This window comes from Zonotrichia leucophrys, chromosome 13, assembly GCF_028769735.1.
Source record: "Zonotrichia leucophrys gambelii isolate GWCS_2022_RI chromosome 13, RI_Zleu_2.0, whole genome shotgun sequence".
NCBI lineage: Eukaryota > Metazoa > Chordata > Aves > Passeriformes > Passerellidae > Zonotrichia > Zonotrichia leucophrys.
Genome location: NC_088183.1, coordinates 6865268 through 6886309, shown reverse-complemented (window position 1 = coordinate 6886309; position 21042 = coordinate 6865268). Strand labels below are relative to the sequence as shown.

General features: G+C 48.0%; 1 protein-coding gene across 1 annotated transcript in view; it reads right to left on the bottom strand.

Annotated features, from left to right (window-relative positions):
• The window catches only part of MGAT4B (alpha-1,3-mannosyl-glycoprotein 4-beta-N-acetylglucosaminyltransferase B), a 50365-nt gene extending 32045 nt beyond the window's left edge, over nt 1-18320 (bottom strand). Inside the window, exon 1 of the mRNA XM_064724817.1 lies at nt 18077-18320. Coding sequence (XP_064580887.1) covers nt 18077-18173 — 97 coding nt within the window. The 5' untranslated portion in view covers nt 18174-18320. The remainder of the gene's footprint in view (nt 1-18076) is intronic.
• Between the last annotated feature and the right edge of the window lie 2722 nt (nt 18321-21042).

Below are 21042 nucleotides of genomic sequence, written 5' to 3'. Positions count from 1 at the left end.
TCATCACCAAATGACCACTCAGCCCCACTGCCCCAGCGAGGCAGGGCCGGCCAAGCCTGGGGACAAACGCGGCCTTGTCGGGGTGGCCGGGCACGAGGGCGCCTGGCACCGGCCAGGACAAGGCTGCTGGCATTCAGGAATGCTGCCAAAAGCTGAGCTGGAGCAGGACACTGTAGCATCGCTATTTCTGGCTGATCAAAGGGCAAAATCAAGCTACCTCCACAGTTTAGTGAAAACTCCTACAAAGCTGGCAAGTGAAATGATCTCAAAGCTGCTCTCTGGTGCAGGATTGTAACTCTGGATCAGCACCACCTTCCCTCCTGCTGCAGGAACATGGCACTGAAGGGTGATTATCCATCTCTTACCAGGATGGGACAGGGAGCTGAGGAAGAAGCATCTTTAATCAATCAAATCCCAGCTTGGTCTGAGCAAGCCAATCCCTGCAAAGAACATCCCACAAAGCAAATGAAATTCCCGATAGGAGGTGTGGAAAAGGGAGGGCAGAGAGGCATGCACCCCACCCAGGAGTGTGCTGGGTGCTTTATCATTAAAACCTGTGGCTCCATACAGGGCTGCATCTGCAGTTCTCACCTACCCCATGGGAGAGGTGGATTAGGGGGTGGCAGCTGGAATTACCCTGGGCAGTGGTGGCAGCAGGGGTCTGAGTGTTACTTCCAGTCTTGTGCCTCTTGCAATCTCATGAAGACCTTTCTGGATTCAAAATATTTTAAATTATGACTAAATAGTTAACTATGACTAGTAATTTCAGCTGTAATGAAACTATGAAGCAGACACTTTTAACCCAATAACTACAAAAAATAAACCAGAAACCATATATTTAAAAGAAATCTAGTCTGCTTGGCAAAGCTTTCCTGCTGCCTAAACCAGGATCAGGGATGACCAGAAGTGCAACAGAGCTGTGCAAGGGGAGCAGCTCCTTAGATTTGTAGTTTTGGCCAAACTCAGACTACAAACTGGAAATTCTGCTGGCCTAAAATCCCCTGGATTCAGGAATTGGAAGCAAACCTGCACCAAGAGGCAGCTGTTTCTATGGGCCATCTTGGAAGATGAGCTTAAGCTTTTGAGATTGCTTATTTTTCTTAAGGTCAGTTTACATATATTTTATTCCTTCTATAATCTCCCCTTGCCTTGCATCTGAACTTTGAATTATTTATCATCAGGTATCACATTCATTTGCATACTTTATGAGGTGCAAACCAAATGATTAGTCATTCCATATTAGACTTCCCTAAACCATCTGTGCCAGGCTCTGAAGCAGCTTGGTTTTGGTTTTCTTTAATACTTGGGGGGGAAATAAAAGTTCAAGGGGAGAATACTGGATTAATTTTAAAACACAGGGTAAAAGAACCATGTTTGTGGATAGCAAAGCTTTATTACTCTGCCAGAGCCAGGGTCCTCCAGGAAGGTGCAGATGATCATCCTCATTGTAATTTAACCAGTGATACAAATTGCAAGCAGCATTATTTCAAAGACCTCTGTTTATTGATTAGAAAAAAAGTCCTTCTCCTCTTCCTGCTCCCTCCTTGAGTGGTGCTGATTGCACACAATAGAGAGCTATCACTTAAAGAGCCAATTAAGTCAACTTCTGAAAGGTAATTGAATAGCTGGAATTCTTAGTGCACTATTGTACTGCATTATCTTGATTGCAATGAAGGAAAAACAAAGCAGCCAGAGCAACAAAAATTAGAGAATGAGGCTGTGGCCATAGGTAGGAATACTGAAATAGATAGGCCCATTAACGCTGCTCCCCTTCCCCCCACCCAAATATTTTCTTTCTGTGATTACTTCTAACTCTTGACAGAAGTGTGAGAAGGCACAAAAAACTTGGTCTTGTTTATTTTCAGCATTGGCAGGACTTTATGAGGGATGGGCTGAGCTGCTGACCAGGCACAGAGAATGTTGCTGGTACAGCCACCCCAACACACCCCATCCCTGGGGGGAACCCAACATCTGGGCATCCTGTACTCAACCAAAAGCTTTGATTTAAGTGAGGGTAACACTTTCTATACAGCTTTACCCACGCCTGACAGAACCATCAAGAGATTCTTTTCTGCCCTCCTGGCTACCTTCAAAATACCCAGAGGACTTTAGATCACCTCTGGGGTTTCCATACCATGGCCTAACTGGGCTGAAGTGAGACTAAGATTTTGTAAGCTGTTGGGAAGAGGACATTGTTTTAGTCCCTTAGAAAAAACAAGCTTTAAAAAAAACCCCAGTTATTGTAAGCCTGCCAGCACTCAGAATTTATATAAAATAACTCATTTAAATGCAGTAAAAAAATGCATCACAATCTGAGAGAAGAATCCTCGGAACTCAAAGGCACTGTCTGTACATGGTCAAAATTCACCATCAATTTTTGAGCAATTACTCAAAGTACTCACAGCACTCGGGTTATAAAGCATTTACACAGACACATAAAATAAAAGCTTTTTCCAAAGTAGGAAAAGAGGCGCCACAAAACATAAAAATCTCCTTCATTCTTCTGCATTGACAGCAGCCTGTGGTGTGACCTTCCACCCCTGTCCCCTGGCCCCGGGTTTCCACGGCAGCACAATCAATCCACCCAAGCTCTGAGCACACTAATGCTGCTCTCCTCGAGCAGCTTTGGCACCAGCTGCCTCCCCAGATGTGCATTTTGTCTGGCACTGGAGCCTTGCTGGAGAACACAGGGCTGAGCAGGGCGAGATGCTGCAGAGAGGATGCTCTCTGTGTCTCCTCCTGGCACACCTCAAGGTTCCTGCCCCAAATCCCACAGACTTCACAGCCCAGAACAAGGGTAGATCTCCCAGAAAAACTCAATAAATGCCATTCCTCCAGCAGCAAGAGAAATGCAAACCCATCCTTCTGCAGACATGGCTTTTGTGTTTGAAGGTCTGCAGGAAGGATGCTCAGAGGGAGGTTCCAAAGGGATTTATGCACTCAGCAGGTTGGGAACCTCTCCTGTGCCCAGACTGCCCACTGTGAAATGGGCTGAATGACACCCAGCCAGCCTTGTAGAAGGCTTTGCTTTTCAGCAATCCACTTCCAGGAGTCAGGTATCTCCTACTCTCACCTACTCCACCCTCACCCTACTGCTGTGGGGCCCCAGGAGCCCTCACTTTGAACAGAGACATCCATTCATCCGCTGGGAATCTGGCAGGACCACGTAAGCAACCTCTGAAACATGTGGTACCAACGCTGGGCACTGTGCACCACAAGTATGACTGAGCACACCTGCCCAAACTTCTGCCTCACTCATTTTTGTCAGTCTCTCCTCAGTTTACTTTGCAATTATCTCTGCAATTCCCACTGAAAGACAGGACACAATTTAAGGAACTTGAGTGATTTTTTTCAAACTTGAATGGTGTCTACCCAAAGGAAGCCAGAAGGAAGCCCATGCACTCAAACACACCCCAAGAGTCTCAGTCCTCAGATATGCTTAGAAGTGGGAGCTTTAGTTTTTCTTCATCAGCAGACTGAAAGCCCACCAAAAACAGTAGGGTACCACCCTCTCCCTGGCCATTCTCTAGTTGAGACTTAGTCTATCGTTTCAAAAGCTCTTTCAGTTACACAATCAAAAAATTCCTTGAGGACCAGCTGATCTAGAACAGCTCTAAAAATTGTTTGTACTTTCCCTGAGAGCTCATGTCTACATATTGGATGGAGGAGCCAAGAGGAGAGAACAGATATTTCATGGAGCAGACATTGCACATAAATATTGTCCCTGACACACATGTGCTGTGAATACAATTGCATCCTTACATCAATTACACTCCAGAAGCTACATTTGTAGAAGTCAAATAAATAAATGCAAGTTTGAAATAAAAAATTATTTAAATTTCTAGCAAGCCACTTCACCTTATAACCATTCTTTCCTGTGACACATTGTGCTGGTTCCTATTCTAATAACACATTCAAGTACCTGCACAGGTACAAAGCATGTGTACAAATCACATCTTGCAAAACAACTGTTGGCAAAGAGCAGGATTTGAGTATTCATTACTCACTGCTCAACAGTTACATACATTTTAATTCTGACCTCAGAACATAATTTGGACCATGGCAGATGTTTCCTACAGCACAGGCTGCCTTTGGATGAGATTTAATTCAGTTTGAACATGGCAGCAATGAAGAAAGGGATTTAAACATTTTCTGCTCATTCTCCAAGCTTAATGCTGCAGAGGTAAAAAAGAGGGAGGACTAAATTGAATGGCTGAATTTGCTCTCTCAGCCTCAGCTCTGGTTCCAGACCAGCCAGGTGAGGCTGTGCCTCCCTGTCACCTCTGTGACATCAGCCTGTGTCAAAAAGAAATTAAATTATTTTAATGAGGTTCTGCTGAATGCACACTGGTGGTGGAAGCAAGAGAAGAATAACCTCCAGTTTTAAGCTGCTTCATTTCCATCAGAAGGGGACATACTCCTCTGCAAACTCTTCCTCCTCTCCCCTCGTTACCCTGAGCAGCTCCTTCCTGCTATTCGACATCAAGAAGTAGATCATTACTTCACCAGCAGCACTTAAAATCTTCTGTAAGGTGAGATCCAATTGCAATTTTACATCCACATAGTTGCCCACACTGAAGAGCCCTGAAATGCTCTTAACGAGTTGTGTGCTCAGGGATCAGCTCTTCACACATCAGCGGAACAGGCTTGGGGAGCGACAGCTGCTTCCATAGTGCACAGCCAGTGGAGCAGTTTAAGGGGAAGAGAAATGGTATAAATAATTGAAATCACAGCAAGAAATGTAGGCAGAGCAGAGGGAAGGAGGGCAGCTCCAAAGGAGCAGGCAGCAGGAGGAGAGATAAGGACTTCTCCTGAAGCCAAACTAAACACGAGTGCATGTACAAAACCCACACCTCCTTGCTGGTGTGCTGCACCACACACCAGCAGACTAAAGAATTTCTTGACCTTTTCTGCACTGGCTGGCAGTGATCTGAATTCTACCCACCTACAAGCTCTCTTGTCATCTTCCCTTTCCTCCTCTCCATGAAATCCTGAAGTCTGATGGAAATGATCCCCATGTACATCCCAGAACTGCAGTGACCTTGGTAACCAACAATGATGATGAGTCAATGTGGATTTCAAATTCTGCCACTGACAAGCACCTCACCCACAGGGACCCACTCCTCCTGGACCAGCCTTTCATGGTGAAGCTCTCTGAGAGGGTTCCCAGAGCACCCAGGACATCCAGGGCACACGGGAGAGGATCCTGGTCTCAGCTGGGGCCTCGGAGCACCATCAGGTCACCATCAGGGGTACCTGCAGAAATGGCCACCTTTGGCTTGCAGGCTTGCAGAACAACTAACCAGCACTCTGGAACAACAGAAAAGTGCTGAAGGTTTCAATCCCAGGAGGAAAACACCTCCTTTGAAGACCACAGCTGCTACAAAGGGCTAAAGGCTGTAATTTTGCCTGACCTTTAACTATTACAGCAATATTCCTTGACCTGCATTTTAGAAGTTATGAACAGACAGCACAACCCAGGCTAAGCGATCCGCCACAGTCTTGACAGATTTCCAAAGAGACATGAAATATCTGCCTTTCTGTGTGTGTGCATCGTGCAAGTCACTTGAGAGCTGTGCAGACATCCGGAAAAACCCACAGTTTCTCTCTGGGTAGTGCTCACCCAAGCAGGAGATGGCAGGAGATCATTTATAATGCTCTGTGGAGGTAACACTCGGCATAACAGCCCCAGGAAGGACTCCATCACAACACTGGGTTGAAGAAAGGACACTTCAATTAGCAACTCAGCTAACCAGACACCTTTAACGGAGCAAGTAATGAGATTTCTTAATGAGTGGTTCATCTGAAGGGTGTGCAGTGATAGCAAGACCCAGGTGAAAATGCTCATCAAGATCTCTGTGCCAGTCACGGGTGTGTAGATTGGATATCTTATTTTAAACAGCAATCAATTGATTTTAAGGAATCAGCTATTGGACCTTGCCAGATTCCTCTTGCAGAATGTCAGTATTTTTAGACAAAAGCCTGCATCAGGCATCACTGTCAAGTTCAGCCCTGTTTCTAGAGCCACAGGACACACAACTGTGATACTGACTCTTGATACTGACTCTTCTATGTTAGCAACTTACAGCTCACGGCAAAAAGAGACACACAAACCCCTTGGATTTCAGCACAAAACTGGCCCTGTAACCTGTCTCTGCCACATGAGGGAGATTGGAAACACAAGACCACCTTGGACAGGACAGAATTTCTTCTTTGGCTTCTCACTAAGAACAAGAAAGCCCTTCTGTACTTCTAAAGACAACTGAGCCTTCACAAGGCTGCCATGCCAGCAAGTAAAGATGGGAACCTTGTGGTTTCAGAGGGTCTGCTACTGAGAAGCTGCATTTGGGCACTCTCCAAATGAATGATGGAACTCTTTCCCTGACAAAAGAGCCACGAACAGCATCTGTCCTCTGGAGCGCAAAGGAATGGTGCCAACTGCCAATCCTCCTCTTCCAGCTGGAGGACAGCTCGTGGGCAGCCATCTTCAGCTGAGAGCCTCCAGACTGCTCTCACTGTGGGACACAGCCTGGCTCACCAAGAGAGGCTGCAGCCAGCTCAGACACGCCTCAGTTCATTGGGGAGCACTTGATGTGAGGCTGGAGAGAAATGGCTCTCTGGCAGCTGGAAAATGCAGTTGCATAAGCTGCTGGGGGATGATTAAGAATCAGCCACTTCCTAGAGGTGCTTTTCTGTCACCCACATTATTAGAGGTGTGTTTGTGTCACCCTTTCCTCTGACCATGGGGTCTCAGAGAACGGTTTCTGTAACACAAAGCTTTGAACGCTGTTAACTGAGCCAACCCCATTTAATGCCATGGTCTCAGTCACTACAAAACTGTTCCTTTCTCTTTCTGCCATCCTCCATTCCATCCATGGGGTGTGCATTAGATTCAAACACAAAGAGCCTACCAAAAGAGCGTCATTAGCTGACTGTACAACTGGATTTGTTTTGCAGCACAGTGCCATCCCCCACACTGCAAGGCAGAGTTCTTGGTGGGGGGGAAATGGATCAATTTAAAATATATATATCTCACACACCTAAATGTTACATGCACCTCTTCTGTCAGACTTAAAACAACAGCATTACCATGTGTAAAACAGGGAAAAAAACCCCAGGAAGTCTCTGAAAACAGCAGACCAAATGAAAGGAGAAAAAGATGAAGGGGGTTTCAAATCTGCCCTGGAGAGAAGAATGTGTGTCACAGCTTTAACCTGCTGCAGGGAGGGGGAAAAAAGGAAACAGGGCAGCAGAAACCAGAAATCAGATTTATTATGACCAACCAGGTAGATAAAAGATAGATGATCACCAAGAGAGGATGGTTGTGTTGGAATTAACCAGCTTCTGAAAATGTCTAGTCAGCTTTAGCATTCAATACACATGAAATCGGTGTCCACACAAGAGTATTCTCCTGAAAGGATGGGATTTAATGCAGTCGAGATAATTATCTAGATCCTTCTTTATCCCATTAGTGGTTTTCATTCGCATCCTGGAACACCATAAGCGGATTGCTCAAGAATTATTTGCCATCCGCTGTTTCAAACCCGATTGGAATTATCTTTATACCTCGGTATGAAGAAAAGAGATTACATCCCTGCCAGAGCTTGCTGGAATGCCCTCTTTTCTGAGGCTCCCCTTATCATTCTTGTTCTATAGGGTGATGAAAAGAATCAGAAAATAACTGCCATGGACATGATTTTGCCCTCTCCTCCTTCTCTTTCCCCACATATGTGTTTGGGAGGAGGAGTGGGAGATGTTCTTCCCGTTGCATCCCCTGCAGGAGATGCATCACTGCACCTGCAGAGAGATGAAGCTCAGCAAGACTTACTCATCAAATTACCCAGGACAGGATCCAAAAACGCTCCCAGCTTCCTTTTGCACCACGATCCACTAATAAAAGAACAAGGATGAAACTGTTAAAACCAATTAAACATATCACTTGCTGCATGAGCAGGAAGCGGGATTCAGTGCACTGGAGATCCCAGGGGCGCATGCCAAACGTCGCCTCTCGTGCTCTCCAGCAATCTGTGTCACTGTGCAAGCTCTGCTGGAGATCAGGCCAACGTCACTCAAACAGCCAACACAGCCCCTTGCTTCAAGGCCTAAAATAACAAGAAGACAAATTTCCCCTCCCAGCCACTCTAACTGCCTGCCAGGTTTTGTATTAATGGAAGAATTACATCTCCATCCAGGTATGGCAAGGACACAGCTCGTCTCCTCATGGGCAGCTGTGGCTCTGAGCAGCAGTGAGGAAAGATGCCTGGATACCACAAAAACCACCCCTTTCCTTAAGGAACGTGAATGGGGTAGGTATTCAGACCTGACATGAATAGGAATGCATGTATTTTTTAAAGAATCGTGCTTTATGGCTGTGTAATGAGATCTGTAGGAGAGGTATCTCTATAAACAAGTTATTAAAAGGGGGAGGAGGGACACAATAATAGCAGGTGCCAATTACTCAGCTCCCAGCAGAGACTTTTCAATTTCTCACCTTCCCCCAAAGCAAGATGTGCCTCTGTATGGCACCACATTCACTTGCAAGTGTGAGACCCTTTGGAGTGTGGCTTCTCTCCCCCCCAGCAGAGCTCCACTACACCAGAGTGGGGCTGCCCCTTGTCCCACCAGCCCTGCACCGGAGCTGGGACCAACACACCACAAAATTAATTTGGAAACTGAATAAAACCATATTTTTATTTGACTTTAGAATCTGGCCACTCCTCTCATCAAGAGGAACAGTGAATTAATGAGCTGACTGCAACTGCCAGGTTTGCATCTCTGCAAGTATCTGTTTAGTTTTGGGAACAAAACACCAGTAATGATTTTGTTATTTTAAGATGGCAGCATCGTTTCAGACAGTAAATGTCCACCCTGGAGCTGTCAGAGGGACCCCATCCTTTAAAGCAAACACACCAAGGTAATGATTAATATTACAAAAGTAATTTGAGCCTCTAAAATCATTGTTTTCAAGATCAGCAAATAATTACCAAGGCCTTCAGAAATCAATACCCAAGATAAATAGAAGATTAAATTGCAAAAGAAACAGAAGAGAGTACTTAATATTTGCCAAACACATGCCAAATACACTTTTTCATAGTAACCAAATACTTACAGTAAATAGATATTTTAGCTCACTGGAGAGACACTTTCAGAAACTAATAAATTAATCCAATAAAACAGACAGACAGGGTGGAACCAGACATTAACGAAACACAAACTGATCTATACTGAGCCAACCCACAATCCATGTCCTAATTATGCTCATCCACCACTCTGAGTACTTACCTCCCCCACCCAGGTCAGCTCCTTAGCTCAGGGAAAATACATGTTTAATGTGGATTCACTGGCACAACAAAGTGGAGAATTTCAGCCATCAAATGACAAATCTTGTGCTCAGCCAGAATTTGCATTTCCAGTTTTTTTCCTAAATACTTCTCGCTCCTCAAAGTTAGCAAATTAATCTCCTTTTAAACACAATTTTCACTTTTCCTTCAATTTAGTTGAAGCTCTGTATGTGAAGTGCAGGATGAGCTCCTGCTGCCCATCAGCACCAGCCACCCCACATGTGACACCTGCGGAAACATCCCCACGGCATATCCTCACTCTGGGGTCAGGATGGTTTGCCCTGGGGGCTGTGCCTGGCCTCACCAGCACTCCAGGGACCCAGATGGACTCAGAACAGCCCCTGAAACTCATACAAGGACCAGCACCATCTTCTTCCCAGGCAGCATCTACCCAAAATCATTGCTTGGTGTTAACGAAGACATGCTATCAGGTAAGTACCTGGTAAAGTTCTTCAAAAAGTGGGTAACTTGAACTGGTCAGGATTAAGAGAGAGAAGACATGGGAAGATCTCCATCCTGGTCATTTTCTACTATATCAAAGGAAGAAGAAAGGGAGGAAACTGAGGGAAATAGAAGACAAAGAAAAATGATATCAAAGCCAGCTCCAGAGAGAGCAATGAGAGATGGCACGAAAAAGGAATAGTTAAAACATGAAAGGCAAGATCAAATAGAAGTAAAAGATCACAGTCTGGGCACAGAGCAAAGGGAGGGGAGACCACCCCAACACTTCTGCCAGCATTAACTGAATAATTCATCTGACAGGTATTTGTCTGTGATTGAGTCTGAGAGAGCTCAGCCACCACCAGATCCATCCATTCACCCAGCAAAGGACACAGACAAACACTGCTGTTGTTTTTCACTTGGGGACACTGTGCAGCAGCTCTACTCTCCTGACTGTCTTCTGGGGAGGAATAAAGAAATTTAGTTCTCCCTCAGAAATCTTCTCCAGCTTCTGTATGAAGTTCTTGGTACTGGCAGGGCTGGCCTCACTACTACACTTGGACTAAACCACTACATGTTTTCAATTTCCAAATATATATACAGAGATCTTCAAGGAGCTAATTTCTCAGAACTGGAAGTGTTTCTTTGATTATTTAGAAGAGCTTCTAAAGGCTGCACAGCCTTTTGGTACCACAGGCCTCCTCCCTAAGCCATGACACTCCTCAGAACACTGACAATACAAAGAGGATGTGCTGCCACGTAAGTACAAGCAGTGAGTGACAAAAAAGGGTCTCCAGGTTGAACCTTCCAGAAAGCTCTTGCCATTGCAGGGAGAGAAGAGAAACCTCAGTACTTTAAGGCAGACTTGAAAATGTGAACAAGATGGTCTAAAAAGTCATTGATGAACAGGCATGGACCAGACAGCAGCACTGACATAAGCCAATACCTTGCTCTTCCCACAGTTCAGCATCCATCCCACTACCAACAACTCCTAAACCACAGAGTGACAATTATAGCCACAAGTAAATGGACACTGCAAAGCAACAAAACTCATCATGAACATAAAAGACAGGTGGAGATTAATTTTTGCCCAGGAGCTTCTTTAAAGCCTAATGATTTACATTTTAACACTACTGCTGTCCACTTTAATATAAGCAGAAATTAAAATATCTTGCATCAAAGACAATTTTGTGTGCATGTCTAGTCACTTCAAAATACAGATTAACCTTTAGGTAAGCATTTATCCTGTATGTAACACAGGAGGGATAGAATATTTAAACCCTGGCAAGGCAGGGGCAGGCAGGAGAGAAGACAGAGTTACAGAGCTGTCTCTGTGCATCAGAGATGCATCCATGCTAATGCACTGATCCTGGAGACTCAAATGTGACTTGACACCGGGACAAAAACAGAAGGAGAATTGGCCAGTGACACAATTAATGCAGAAAGAGATTATTTAATACAGGAATCTGCCACTCCCAGACTTTCCTGCTTTGAAAGGAAAGCCTGATATAAGCTCGAAAATAAACCCAAGAAGGGCACTGCTGAATAAAAAGCCCCCTATGCTGCAATTCAAATGGAAAAGGCAGAAATTTTTTTTTTCCCTCCATCAAAGACAACAATCCTCTGCCTGTATCAGGAAGCTGCTAAGCAGATACTTGATCAGCCCTCCCTGAAAAGCCTCTCCTCCTAACAATGCTAACCTGCCCGCCTCCGCTGAAGCCCTTTGATTATTTTAATACTTTCCACAATCCTTTAATTTGCCCAGTGAGTTCTGCCACCATAGCAGCCCTCTTCAGCCACCCAATCTCCCAACCTCTTGATCTCTCTCTCTCACGAAAAAGAAAACTTGAACATTAGAATTGGCATAATAATGATATGGAAAATCTCCACCTAGAACGTTAAGCATCATCTCCAAGTATTTTTAGGCAGGTGGCTCAGCCTCAAGGGCTTCCTTCCAAGTCCTCGTGGCTGTGGATGAGCCAGGCACTCCAGTAGGGATATTTGTTTGTGTTTCTTTATACCACAAACAGAAAAACTGGTCCTTTGGTGACTGGTTTGGGTTTTGTGAACAGGGAGAACCATGGACAATCCAAGCCTACCTGCAGCAGCCTTGCTAAAGCAATTTCTCCAGCACTTAGTGTCTTCAAGGCTTTCTGGAGATGAGTGGCAGCTTCACTTAAACTAGCCAGCTTCAGATGTGTTTTACATTAAACACTAAGTGAATAATCAATGAACATTCAGGATATAAGTACAAATCAATGATTTGTTTTAGATGAATCAAAGGGAATCGCAAATGAGTTTTGTTCTGCAAAAGAAGTAAACCAAGAGAAGTACTTGATGTAATTGGGGGTGTGTGTGTTAACCTCCTCTGACTCCTCCTCTCCTGTGCACTGACACAGACCCTGCTGTCACAGAAGCGTGGCAGTGTCCTCCAAAGCCCTGTGACAAGAGATGCCACTGTCCCCAGAGAGCAGATGGGAACTGAGGCATGAAACCAGGCAGTCGATTGTTCCAAGACTGGGAGGGACACAGCACAGCAAGGACATGAATCCAAGTCTATGCTGGAGAGCACAGGTTAGGAGAGAGCCCTTGTAACTTCAACTGCATCACACACCCACAGCTCTTGGTGTGGGAGCAGCAATGGGACACAGCACCTGCACACACAATACAGGCCAAGAGCCCCGTTTAAAGGCCTTTAAAAAACTGCAAAAAATCAAAACATATATACAGGTGACTCCAGACAATGAACAACTTCTTTTAATAAATGCATTTCAACAGATTGCACAGTGCCTCTCGCTCTTGGGATGAATTTGTTCAAGTCACAGGTGAGGTAATTTTACAAACGCTGCTGCATTCCAGCCACCAATTTCACACAATGTCTGCTGAGCACCACCCAGGCCACGTTAAGTCTCTCAGAAATGCTCCTGCACACCTTTTTATTCACCATGCATTTCAATGACAGATTTCCAAACTCCATGGTTCCCTAGCCAGGTCCCTGCCTGCACCTCCTCAGCCCTCAAAAGCACTTGCAGGGTCTCCTGCTGGCGTCTCTCCTGCTGGGAAACGTTTGCAAGGGCTGCTGTGAAGTGATCCCAGCTCAAACCAGGGCTTTCACTCGTATCCATTTCGCTGCAGGCAGTGCCCAAGACCTCAAAGAAACTACAAAAACCTGAAGTCAAGCTGGTGCAGGCAACAGAAATGAAAAAGCAGCGGGAACCCCGCATGCCGCAGGACATGGCTCGTATTTAACAATATCGAGCTTTGACTCTGCTGCTTCCAGAGAGGATTAGTGTTCATGGCTTTTATGCACTATAGAAGAAGACTTTGTAAACACCCTCAGAGGAACATCCCTCTGGGACAAAGTTTGCTTCCCACAAAGGACATCCCCAATGAGCAGAGCATCCCACCGTGCACGGCACTGCACGAGGGATATTTCCTTACAGAGCCGCTGCCTGAGCCCTCCCTGCTGCTGCAGAGCAACATCCACGCTGCAGCCAGTGCCCCACAGCCAGCAAACCCAGCATCCTGCTCCTCACCACACCCACAGACCAAGGGAGAAGCCCTGTGCTCAGACCTGCACCAAGACACCCAGCCAGGAGCCGTGTGGTGAGTCCTTCAAGGAGCTCTGCATGTGTTCTGAAGCATTTCCACAACATTCACAGGAAAAACAGCTCCCACAAGGTGAGCATCCAAAATACCACACAGTCACAACTGATCTCAGGGGTGTGAAGCCACCATGCAAACAGCAACCTCACTTTGCAGGCAAACCTACAGGTACAGAGTTGGCTGCAGTTGAGGGTTTACAATGGATGCCAGGAGCTGGCTGGCAGTGAGTAACAAGAAATCATTAAAGGTTGACAGAGAAAAAACTTGCCAGGGGAAACCTGCACAGGCAACACGGGTACAGAGCCTGCCCTGAGCTACAACACAGCCATACTGAGGAGGTGTCATGCCAATCTCTACACAGAGCATTTCCAATGGGAGTCTCCTAAAAGGTTCACCACGAGATTTAAAATTTCCTGTCCAGTTAAAAATCAAATCTCAACACTTAAACTCCAAATATCCTGCAGCATTTATGGTTCTGGCATAGGCTGCAATGGGCAAAGAGAAGGGATGCATAAACAGCACAGGGCTGGTCAGTCAGTCAAGATAAGAACAAACATTATGGATGATAACTGAACAGTTTTCACCACTGGAAATGAAAAAACCACATCAATTTAATTAGTAGGTTAAACTGTTTGCCTTCATCCCATTTGTACTTGTGACTCACCTAAAGTCATGAGACCTTGTTGGTTTTACTAATTCCTCAGTAAGTCCTGAGTCCCCTGGACTCCCCACACTGGGCACCCGCACCTGCCTGCACCTTCCTGAAGCCTGATCCTCCACAGTTAAGCCCTACACGTCCAACACCTGACACCAGGTTACAAAAGAGCTTTCTGCATGGCAGGTTTTGGGAAGTGAAACCACGTTGAAATCTAAAATCAGCAAAGAGAGAATATCAGACTTTGGCCAAGACACCCACCACCATGAGGCACAGCACGTGGCCCACCTCCGAGCGGGCGTGATGCTGGACACCTGCTGCCTGGGTGAGTGGCTGTGCTATTTGAGGCTGCCCTTCTCTTCCCACTCCAGCAGACTATTTCAAACCCATTTATAATTGGAAAGAGGGAGCGTCTGTTTTTGCAGACCATGAGGTCAAAACTGTACTAATAACCACAGCACAGCAGAACACCATTAGCAGGTAAACAAGCTCTGAGCTGGTCTTGGAAAAGCAGCTCTAGAGATGGTTTGTTCTGGTTTTTTTTCTTTCAATTAATTGTTTTGTCCTCCCAACACAAAGTGGGAAGACAAGCAGACTCTGCAATGCCTTACATTTTAATATCATATTATTCCCCACTAGAGGCAACAAGGACACCTTGCCAGACTTCCCCAGAACTCAACGACATCAGCAATTCAGGAGCACTGGGAGCTGTCTCCAGTCACTCACAGGGCATGACTGATGTTACAGGACTGGCAAACACAAAGCCTATCTTTGAAAAATACAGGTATGGGAATAAGGAGACAGGAATTTATAGAATAATCAGCTTAACTTCAGTTGAAATGCTTAGAAGACAAGGAGAACTTCAGCAAGAGATACCCTTTGTTCATCAAGAACAAATCACATCAAATCCGTCATATTTCTTTCTGTGACAGGGTGTCAGGACTTGCAGGAAAGGGAGAAGAAACAAAGATTTAAGAGACCTCTGAAATGTCTGATGGGACATGCCCATAACACAGCCAGGGATGCAGGGACTGGCCTGAGCTGCCCAAAGGTGGGACCACCACTGCTGGGAAGACCAGCTGTGAACAGGGCACTGCTCTTTGAGCAGATTGGGGGCTCTACTGAAGCATTTTCCAGTGGAACCCATCCCAGATCCAACACCAATTGGTGTTTGCATCCACAACTTGGCTGATGGCAGAGAAAACAGGCTAACTGCCCTGGAAGGCTACACCAAGATGAGAGGGACTGCAGGAATGCAGAAGGACAAGATCAGAATTCAAAACAATCCTGATAATTTAGAAGATGCAGTCTGGAAAAAAAAAAAAGACTCAGTTCAAGAAGGACAAGCGTGAGGTAATGCAATTTGGTAAGAATAATTAACCAGGCAAACACAAGATAAGGAATGAAAAGCAGGACAACATCTGGAGAGGAATAGTTGAAGGGTTGATGGGATGAAAAAATAAACATGAGTCACCTATGGCAAAAGTGAAAAGCACACACAGTGGGATGTATAAACAGGATCATTGTTTGTAAAAGGTATGAAGTAACACACAGTCTTCTGAGCAAAAATACAGCAGCAACTTCAGCCCTTTATCCCAAGTTAAGCAACACCCCTCACCAAGGATGATGGTCCAGAAGAGAATAACAAGAGCAACTGCAGAGCAAGAATACATGACCTAAAAAAGAGTGATCAAAGGAACCAGTGTGGTTTAATCTGTATTAGTAAGGGAAATGGTAGCAACTTCCAAATATCTACTGGCCTGCTGCAAAGAAGGATAGAAGGAACTTTTCTGCCTGTTCCCAACAGATGGAAAAAAAGAAGAGCAATCCTGAAACTAAACTGAAGAAAAAGACATTTCTGTACAAATCATAAGAAAAACCTAATATGAGGGCTGCTAAATGTCAAACAGATTGTCTGGGGAGCTTAGGAGTCCCTGTCAGTGAAGGTTTTTAAGAACAAACACGACAAACATCTGTCAGGAAGGGGTTGGTTATCAGCGATGCTGCGGAGGGCAGGAGATGGACTCAACGACCTCTCAAGGTCTTCTCCAGCTCTGTACTGAAGAAGGGCCTGATAGGTAAATGTCCACAATAGCTGGAAAGCTGCTGTGCTGACACAGCCCCCCGTGCTGGCCCGACCTGCTGTGGCCACCGCAGCTGAGCATCTGTTGCTGCCAGAGGAACACGCACATCCCGGACAGGGATAGGGGTACCCGGGGGGCCGCTCTGCCACTTGCACGAGCCACAGGGAAAAGCTGCTTGTTAAAAAATAAAAGTGTGTCAAAGGACAACACAGCCCAGACAGCACAGAGCGCCTGGTGGGGTTGGCCACCCTGCTTCTGGAAGCAGGAGGGGCTGCTCAGAGCCCACACAGCACTGCACGCTGCTTTTGCTTTATTTATGAGAGGAAGCTGCAAGCAAAGCCTCTGCTCAGTGGTAACCAGTTCTCAGAGCATTCCTCTGCCCCTGCACAACTACTGTGGTCTAGTACACCTGCCTGAAAACAGCACACAAGAGCAACACCTGGCTATGTAAACATTTTGGCCAGGGATAAATAAACGTCTTGGCCAGTGGTGATAAAAATATCACCAGCAGAAGCAAAGCAATCCACTGGTACAGAAGCAGCACCCCAGCATTGCAAACGCCCACCACACAAACCTCTGCAGGAGGCAGCTCCAGTGGGATTTAAATCACCTTAGCAGCACAACAGGAAAGCCTTCAGTGATGAATGAGGCAGAGGAAGCCAAGCAGCCACCTGTCAGACACCTGCAGCTGCCAGGACAAAATCCCAGGCACTCCGAGCCTGCTGCCAGGGAACGGGCTGGGTGGGCTCAAGTCATCCTGCTCATCAGAGCCAAAAAACCTTCCCTAAGAGCTGCCCCAGCCCTGATGCCAGCCTTGCACTATGTGCAAACTGCACCTTGTGATGGTGCATGGTGTGCTACAGGACTGCAAATCCACCAAGTCACAGCTTCTGCTCAGCAGAAGCTGCTTCTCACCTGTGGCAGGGAGAGATGCTTCTATAGCAATGGGAGGAGAGAGTCAAGGCCTGCCTGGTCAGACCACACACCTTTAATGACCTCTAAAAGTTCAGGAACTGGAGGAGCTGAGCAACTACCACAGGTGTAGGAGGTTACACACTCATACACAGTACAGAGACACAATTCAGAAGCGACTGTCAGAATTGTCCTCCAGGCTAGACTAAGTCCAGTGCACTGTCTCAGTGAGAGACTGGGTGGAGAAAAGCAACTATTGTGTTGTCAGGAAAAACCAGCAGCAAGCATCTCTGTAACACCTGCACAGGATTCCCCCTCAGCCTCGGCGGGACAGGGCCCTGCACCTCTGCTCTGCAGCTGCCTCCTCAGTGCAAAGCCAGCACCAATACTCGTGTGCTGAAGCCACAGCAGTCACACCTGTCCCACATCCACTGAAGTTACCAGACTCAGCATCGAGCCACAAGAGATGCATGCAGAGATGCCCAAATCTCCCCTTACCAGTTTGCCCAAAGAACCCCCAGCATCTGAGAGCTCCCCGCAGTTGCTGGCACTACCACGCAGATTTAACTCACCTGGCTCCCATCGCCCATGAAGGTTTTGGCCATAAACACGGGGGTGCAAAGAAGCACATCACCAAAGCAAAGCCAAGCGCTTGGCTTGGACAACAGCCCGCCCATCACCCCAGAGCCCCGCGACCGTCCGTGGGCAGCCCTGGACGAGCAGAGACCCCCGGCTGGGGCACCTCCCGCCCAGCTGGGCACGGGCAGTCGCTCCAGGGGTTCCACAGGTCACGGTCCCGTGGGGACCAGGGGGTACCGCGGGGCCAGGGGCGCACAGGATCCCGCCGAGTCCGCACCCGCGGGGCTCCAGCAGGATCCTGCCCTTAGGGATCCCCCAGCTCCCGCAGGATGCTCACCGGGGCTGGATCCCAACGCACCCCCGGGTCCAGCCGGGGCCGACTCGCGGAGTCCCCGCGCCCCCTCCCCGGCGGCGGGGCGGCGGCCGGGTCCCCGCGGAGGCGGCCGAGCCCCCCTTACCTTTGTGCCCGCCGAAGGCGCCGTACCAGGAGAGCGAGAGCAGCGCGCACAGGCAGCCGAGCAGCAGCGTGAGCGCCGTGCCGCTGCGGAGCCTCATCGCCTCCTCGCCGGCGGGGGCGGCCGCATGTCCCGGGCGCGGCGCGGCCTCGGCGGCCCCGGCGGAGCGGAGCGGGAGCGGAGCCGAGAGCGGGAGCGGAGCGGGGCGCACCGCCCGCACCGCCCGCACGCAGCGCCCGCGCCGGGCCCGCCGGGCGGGCGGGGCGGGGCCGGGCGGGGCCGAGGGCGGGGCCGAAGGGCGGGGCCGAGGGCGGGGCGGCAGCGAGCGAAGGGCGCCCTCGTGCGGGGGAATGAGGGACTGCAGAGGGGAGGGGTGAGAGTGGGAGAGGGAGGGAGTGTGACTGAGTGTGCCCGGGTGTGCATGAGTGTGCCCGGGTGTACGCGAGTGTGCCCGGGCGTGCAAGAGTGCGCCCGGGTGTGCAAGAGTGTGAATGAGTGTGCCCGTGTGTGCAAGAGTGTGCCCTGGCGTGCAAGAGTGTGCAAGAGTGTGCCCGGGTGTGCGTGGGTGTTGCCGGCTGCGCCCGAGTGTGAGTGTGTGCATGGCTGTGTCCACCTGTGTGTCGCTCTGTGTCCATATGTCTGTCTCCGTGTGTCCGTATGTCTGTTTGTGTCGCTCACACACCCAGAGGTCCGTCTGTCTGCAGAGTGTGGGCTGTGCCCATTCCTGTGGTTGTGCCAGGGTGCTGCACACCCCGCACACCCCTGCCCGGGAACCCCGGGAGTGTCCAGATCCCTGCGGTGTCACGGGTGGTGCCCCCGTGTGCTCACCCTGGGCTCAGGGATGTCCCCTGGCTGGGCTCACCCCTTTGCACAGGGATGTCCCCTGTGCGCTCACCCTGGGCTCAGGGATGTCCCCACGGGCTGTGCTCAGCTGCGGTGCAGGATGAGGAGCCATGCAGAGCATCCTCGCTGCCATTCCCACAGAAGTGTTTCATCTTGGTGAAGGAAACAGCATCCAATGTTTATTGAGAGAAAATCAATGCCAGAACAGATCACAAACGGAAGCTGCTGCCTGGAAGGACATTATCCCTCTTCCAAAGCACCTGGCATTCAGGGGTTATGACCTCAAGCTGCCTGGGTGAAGGACGGAAGAAATCAGATCACAAAATTATTTTGCTTCTGTTTTCTTCTGTTAATGGGTCCAGCTTATTTCATTATAGACTGTACTGCGAGGTCAGGCTCCACAGGCATTTATTTGCCTTCATCATCTGAACGTGTTTCTGTGAGTGGGCACGAGGTCAGGCAGTTCAGGTGCCCTGTACATGGGTACATAATTCCTGAACCGGCGAAAGCTGTCATCTCCCATTCCCCAGAGCTCTTTCAGCAAGTAAATATTTCTCTGACATGTAAACATTGTAGGACTGGCTTGCAGTGACCAAAGTCTGCTGCTTGAAATGTCCGGATAATGTCAGGGAGCAGTGCACAGCGAGGCTGCGCCCGTGCCAGGGGCGGGAGCGGCGGTGCCGCCGCTCGGCAATGCTCGGACACCGCCCCGGAGCCATCCCGGGCAGGCGGGGAGGAGCTGGGAGCCAGCTGCTCCCAGCAACACTGCAGCAGACATGGGAATTCTCCCGAACAGGAAAATCTGCCAAACGGGTCCTCAGGCATCCGCTCTGTTTCCTTCTGGAGAGGCGAGCAGTGAAGGGAGCCCAGCACTCAGGAAGGGGCAGGGGCCGCCTCGAGGTGCTCTGGGTGCCTCGTTTAGGAGGAAAAGCACAGGTCACCCATTTCTGCAGTCTTGCCTAAGTGCATCCTTAGAATATCCTTCAGCTCATGAAATAAAGCACGTTTGTCAAATCTTGAAATGGCCTCTGCCGGTGGTTCGAAAATCCGGGAAGGAAATCGGCAGAGGGAGCCCTTTGGACGGCATCAAAAGTTTCTGCTCCCTCCTCTGCCAGAGCCAGGGAGGAGCTACAGGGCCGAGCACTGACCACATCCCCGAGCAGGGAAATGCCCTGGGCAGGGAAATACCCCGAGCAGAACTCCCGGGAGCGCTGAAAAAACCCCTTGGGGCGGGACCTAGACCTGTGCATCCTGACCCGGATTTTACAAAGCGTTGCCCAAGCAACCTCCATCAGAACGTGAGCCAGCAGCAGCTCCACAGGAATTAATGGCAGCCTCAACCCCCAAAGGTGGCAGACAAGTAAGAGCTGCTGGTGGGGAAACGTTGTACTCCATTAAATGTTGGCTGTTTATTTTCAGAGGTGCAAAAAGCTCCCACCACTCAGGAAAGTTGTCTGCAGTGGAAGAGAAGAGAGGACATTAATAATTTCTCCAAGACAATTAATTAGACTCTTTCCCAAGGATAAAGTTTAATCTAATTTCTGCTGTTACACTTTGTCTTCATAAAAGTCTGAAGAAATTAATGAGCATTATAGCACCCTCTCATTACAAAAACCTTGGGTTCTCTTGGAAAAAATGAGGGACTAAGCCAAATTGTAGCACCTGCCATTTTTCTCTCAGATCTGCAAAGGTCTCTTTTATTCTTGATGTCCATTCCTCTTTTCCCAGTTTTGTCTTTTAATCTGTTTTTAAAGTTTTGAGCAAGTTTTGAGCAAATTTTGAGCAAGTTTTGAACTTTGGTCCTTTTGCAGTGCAAAGATTAAAATGTGAACTGCAGAGAACGAAACCCCCAGCAAATGGCAAATACAGAGAAAAGGGATTGTTTTTTTTAAGGTGTTTCATGATCTTTGTACAGCTGATGTTGGCAATGCTGCGCATGCTGCAGAAATGAGGGGCCTTCATGGGAAACACTCCCATAGCAATCCACAGGTCCTGAGGCCATTACAAAAATTAGAAAGAGAAAACATTTATTAGGTCTAGGTATAAGATGTAATCCAGATTTATAGCTGATTTTATCTAGTGCTCTAAAGAGCTTGGCTCTGGAGTTTGGCCCATCTTTAGACTTG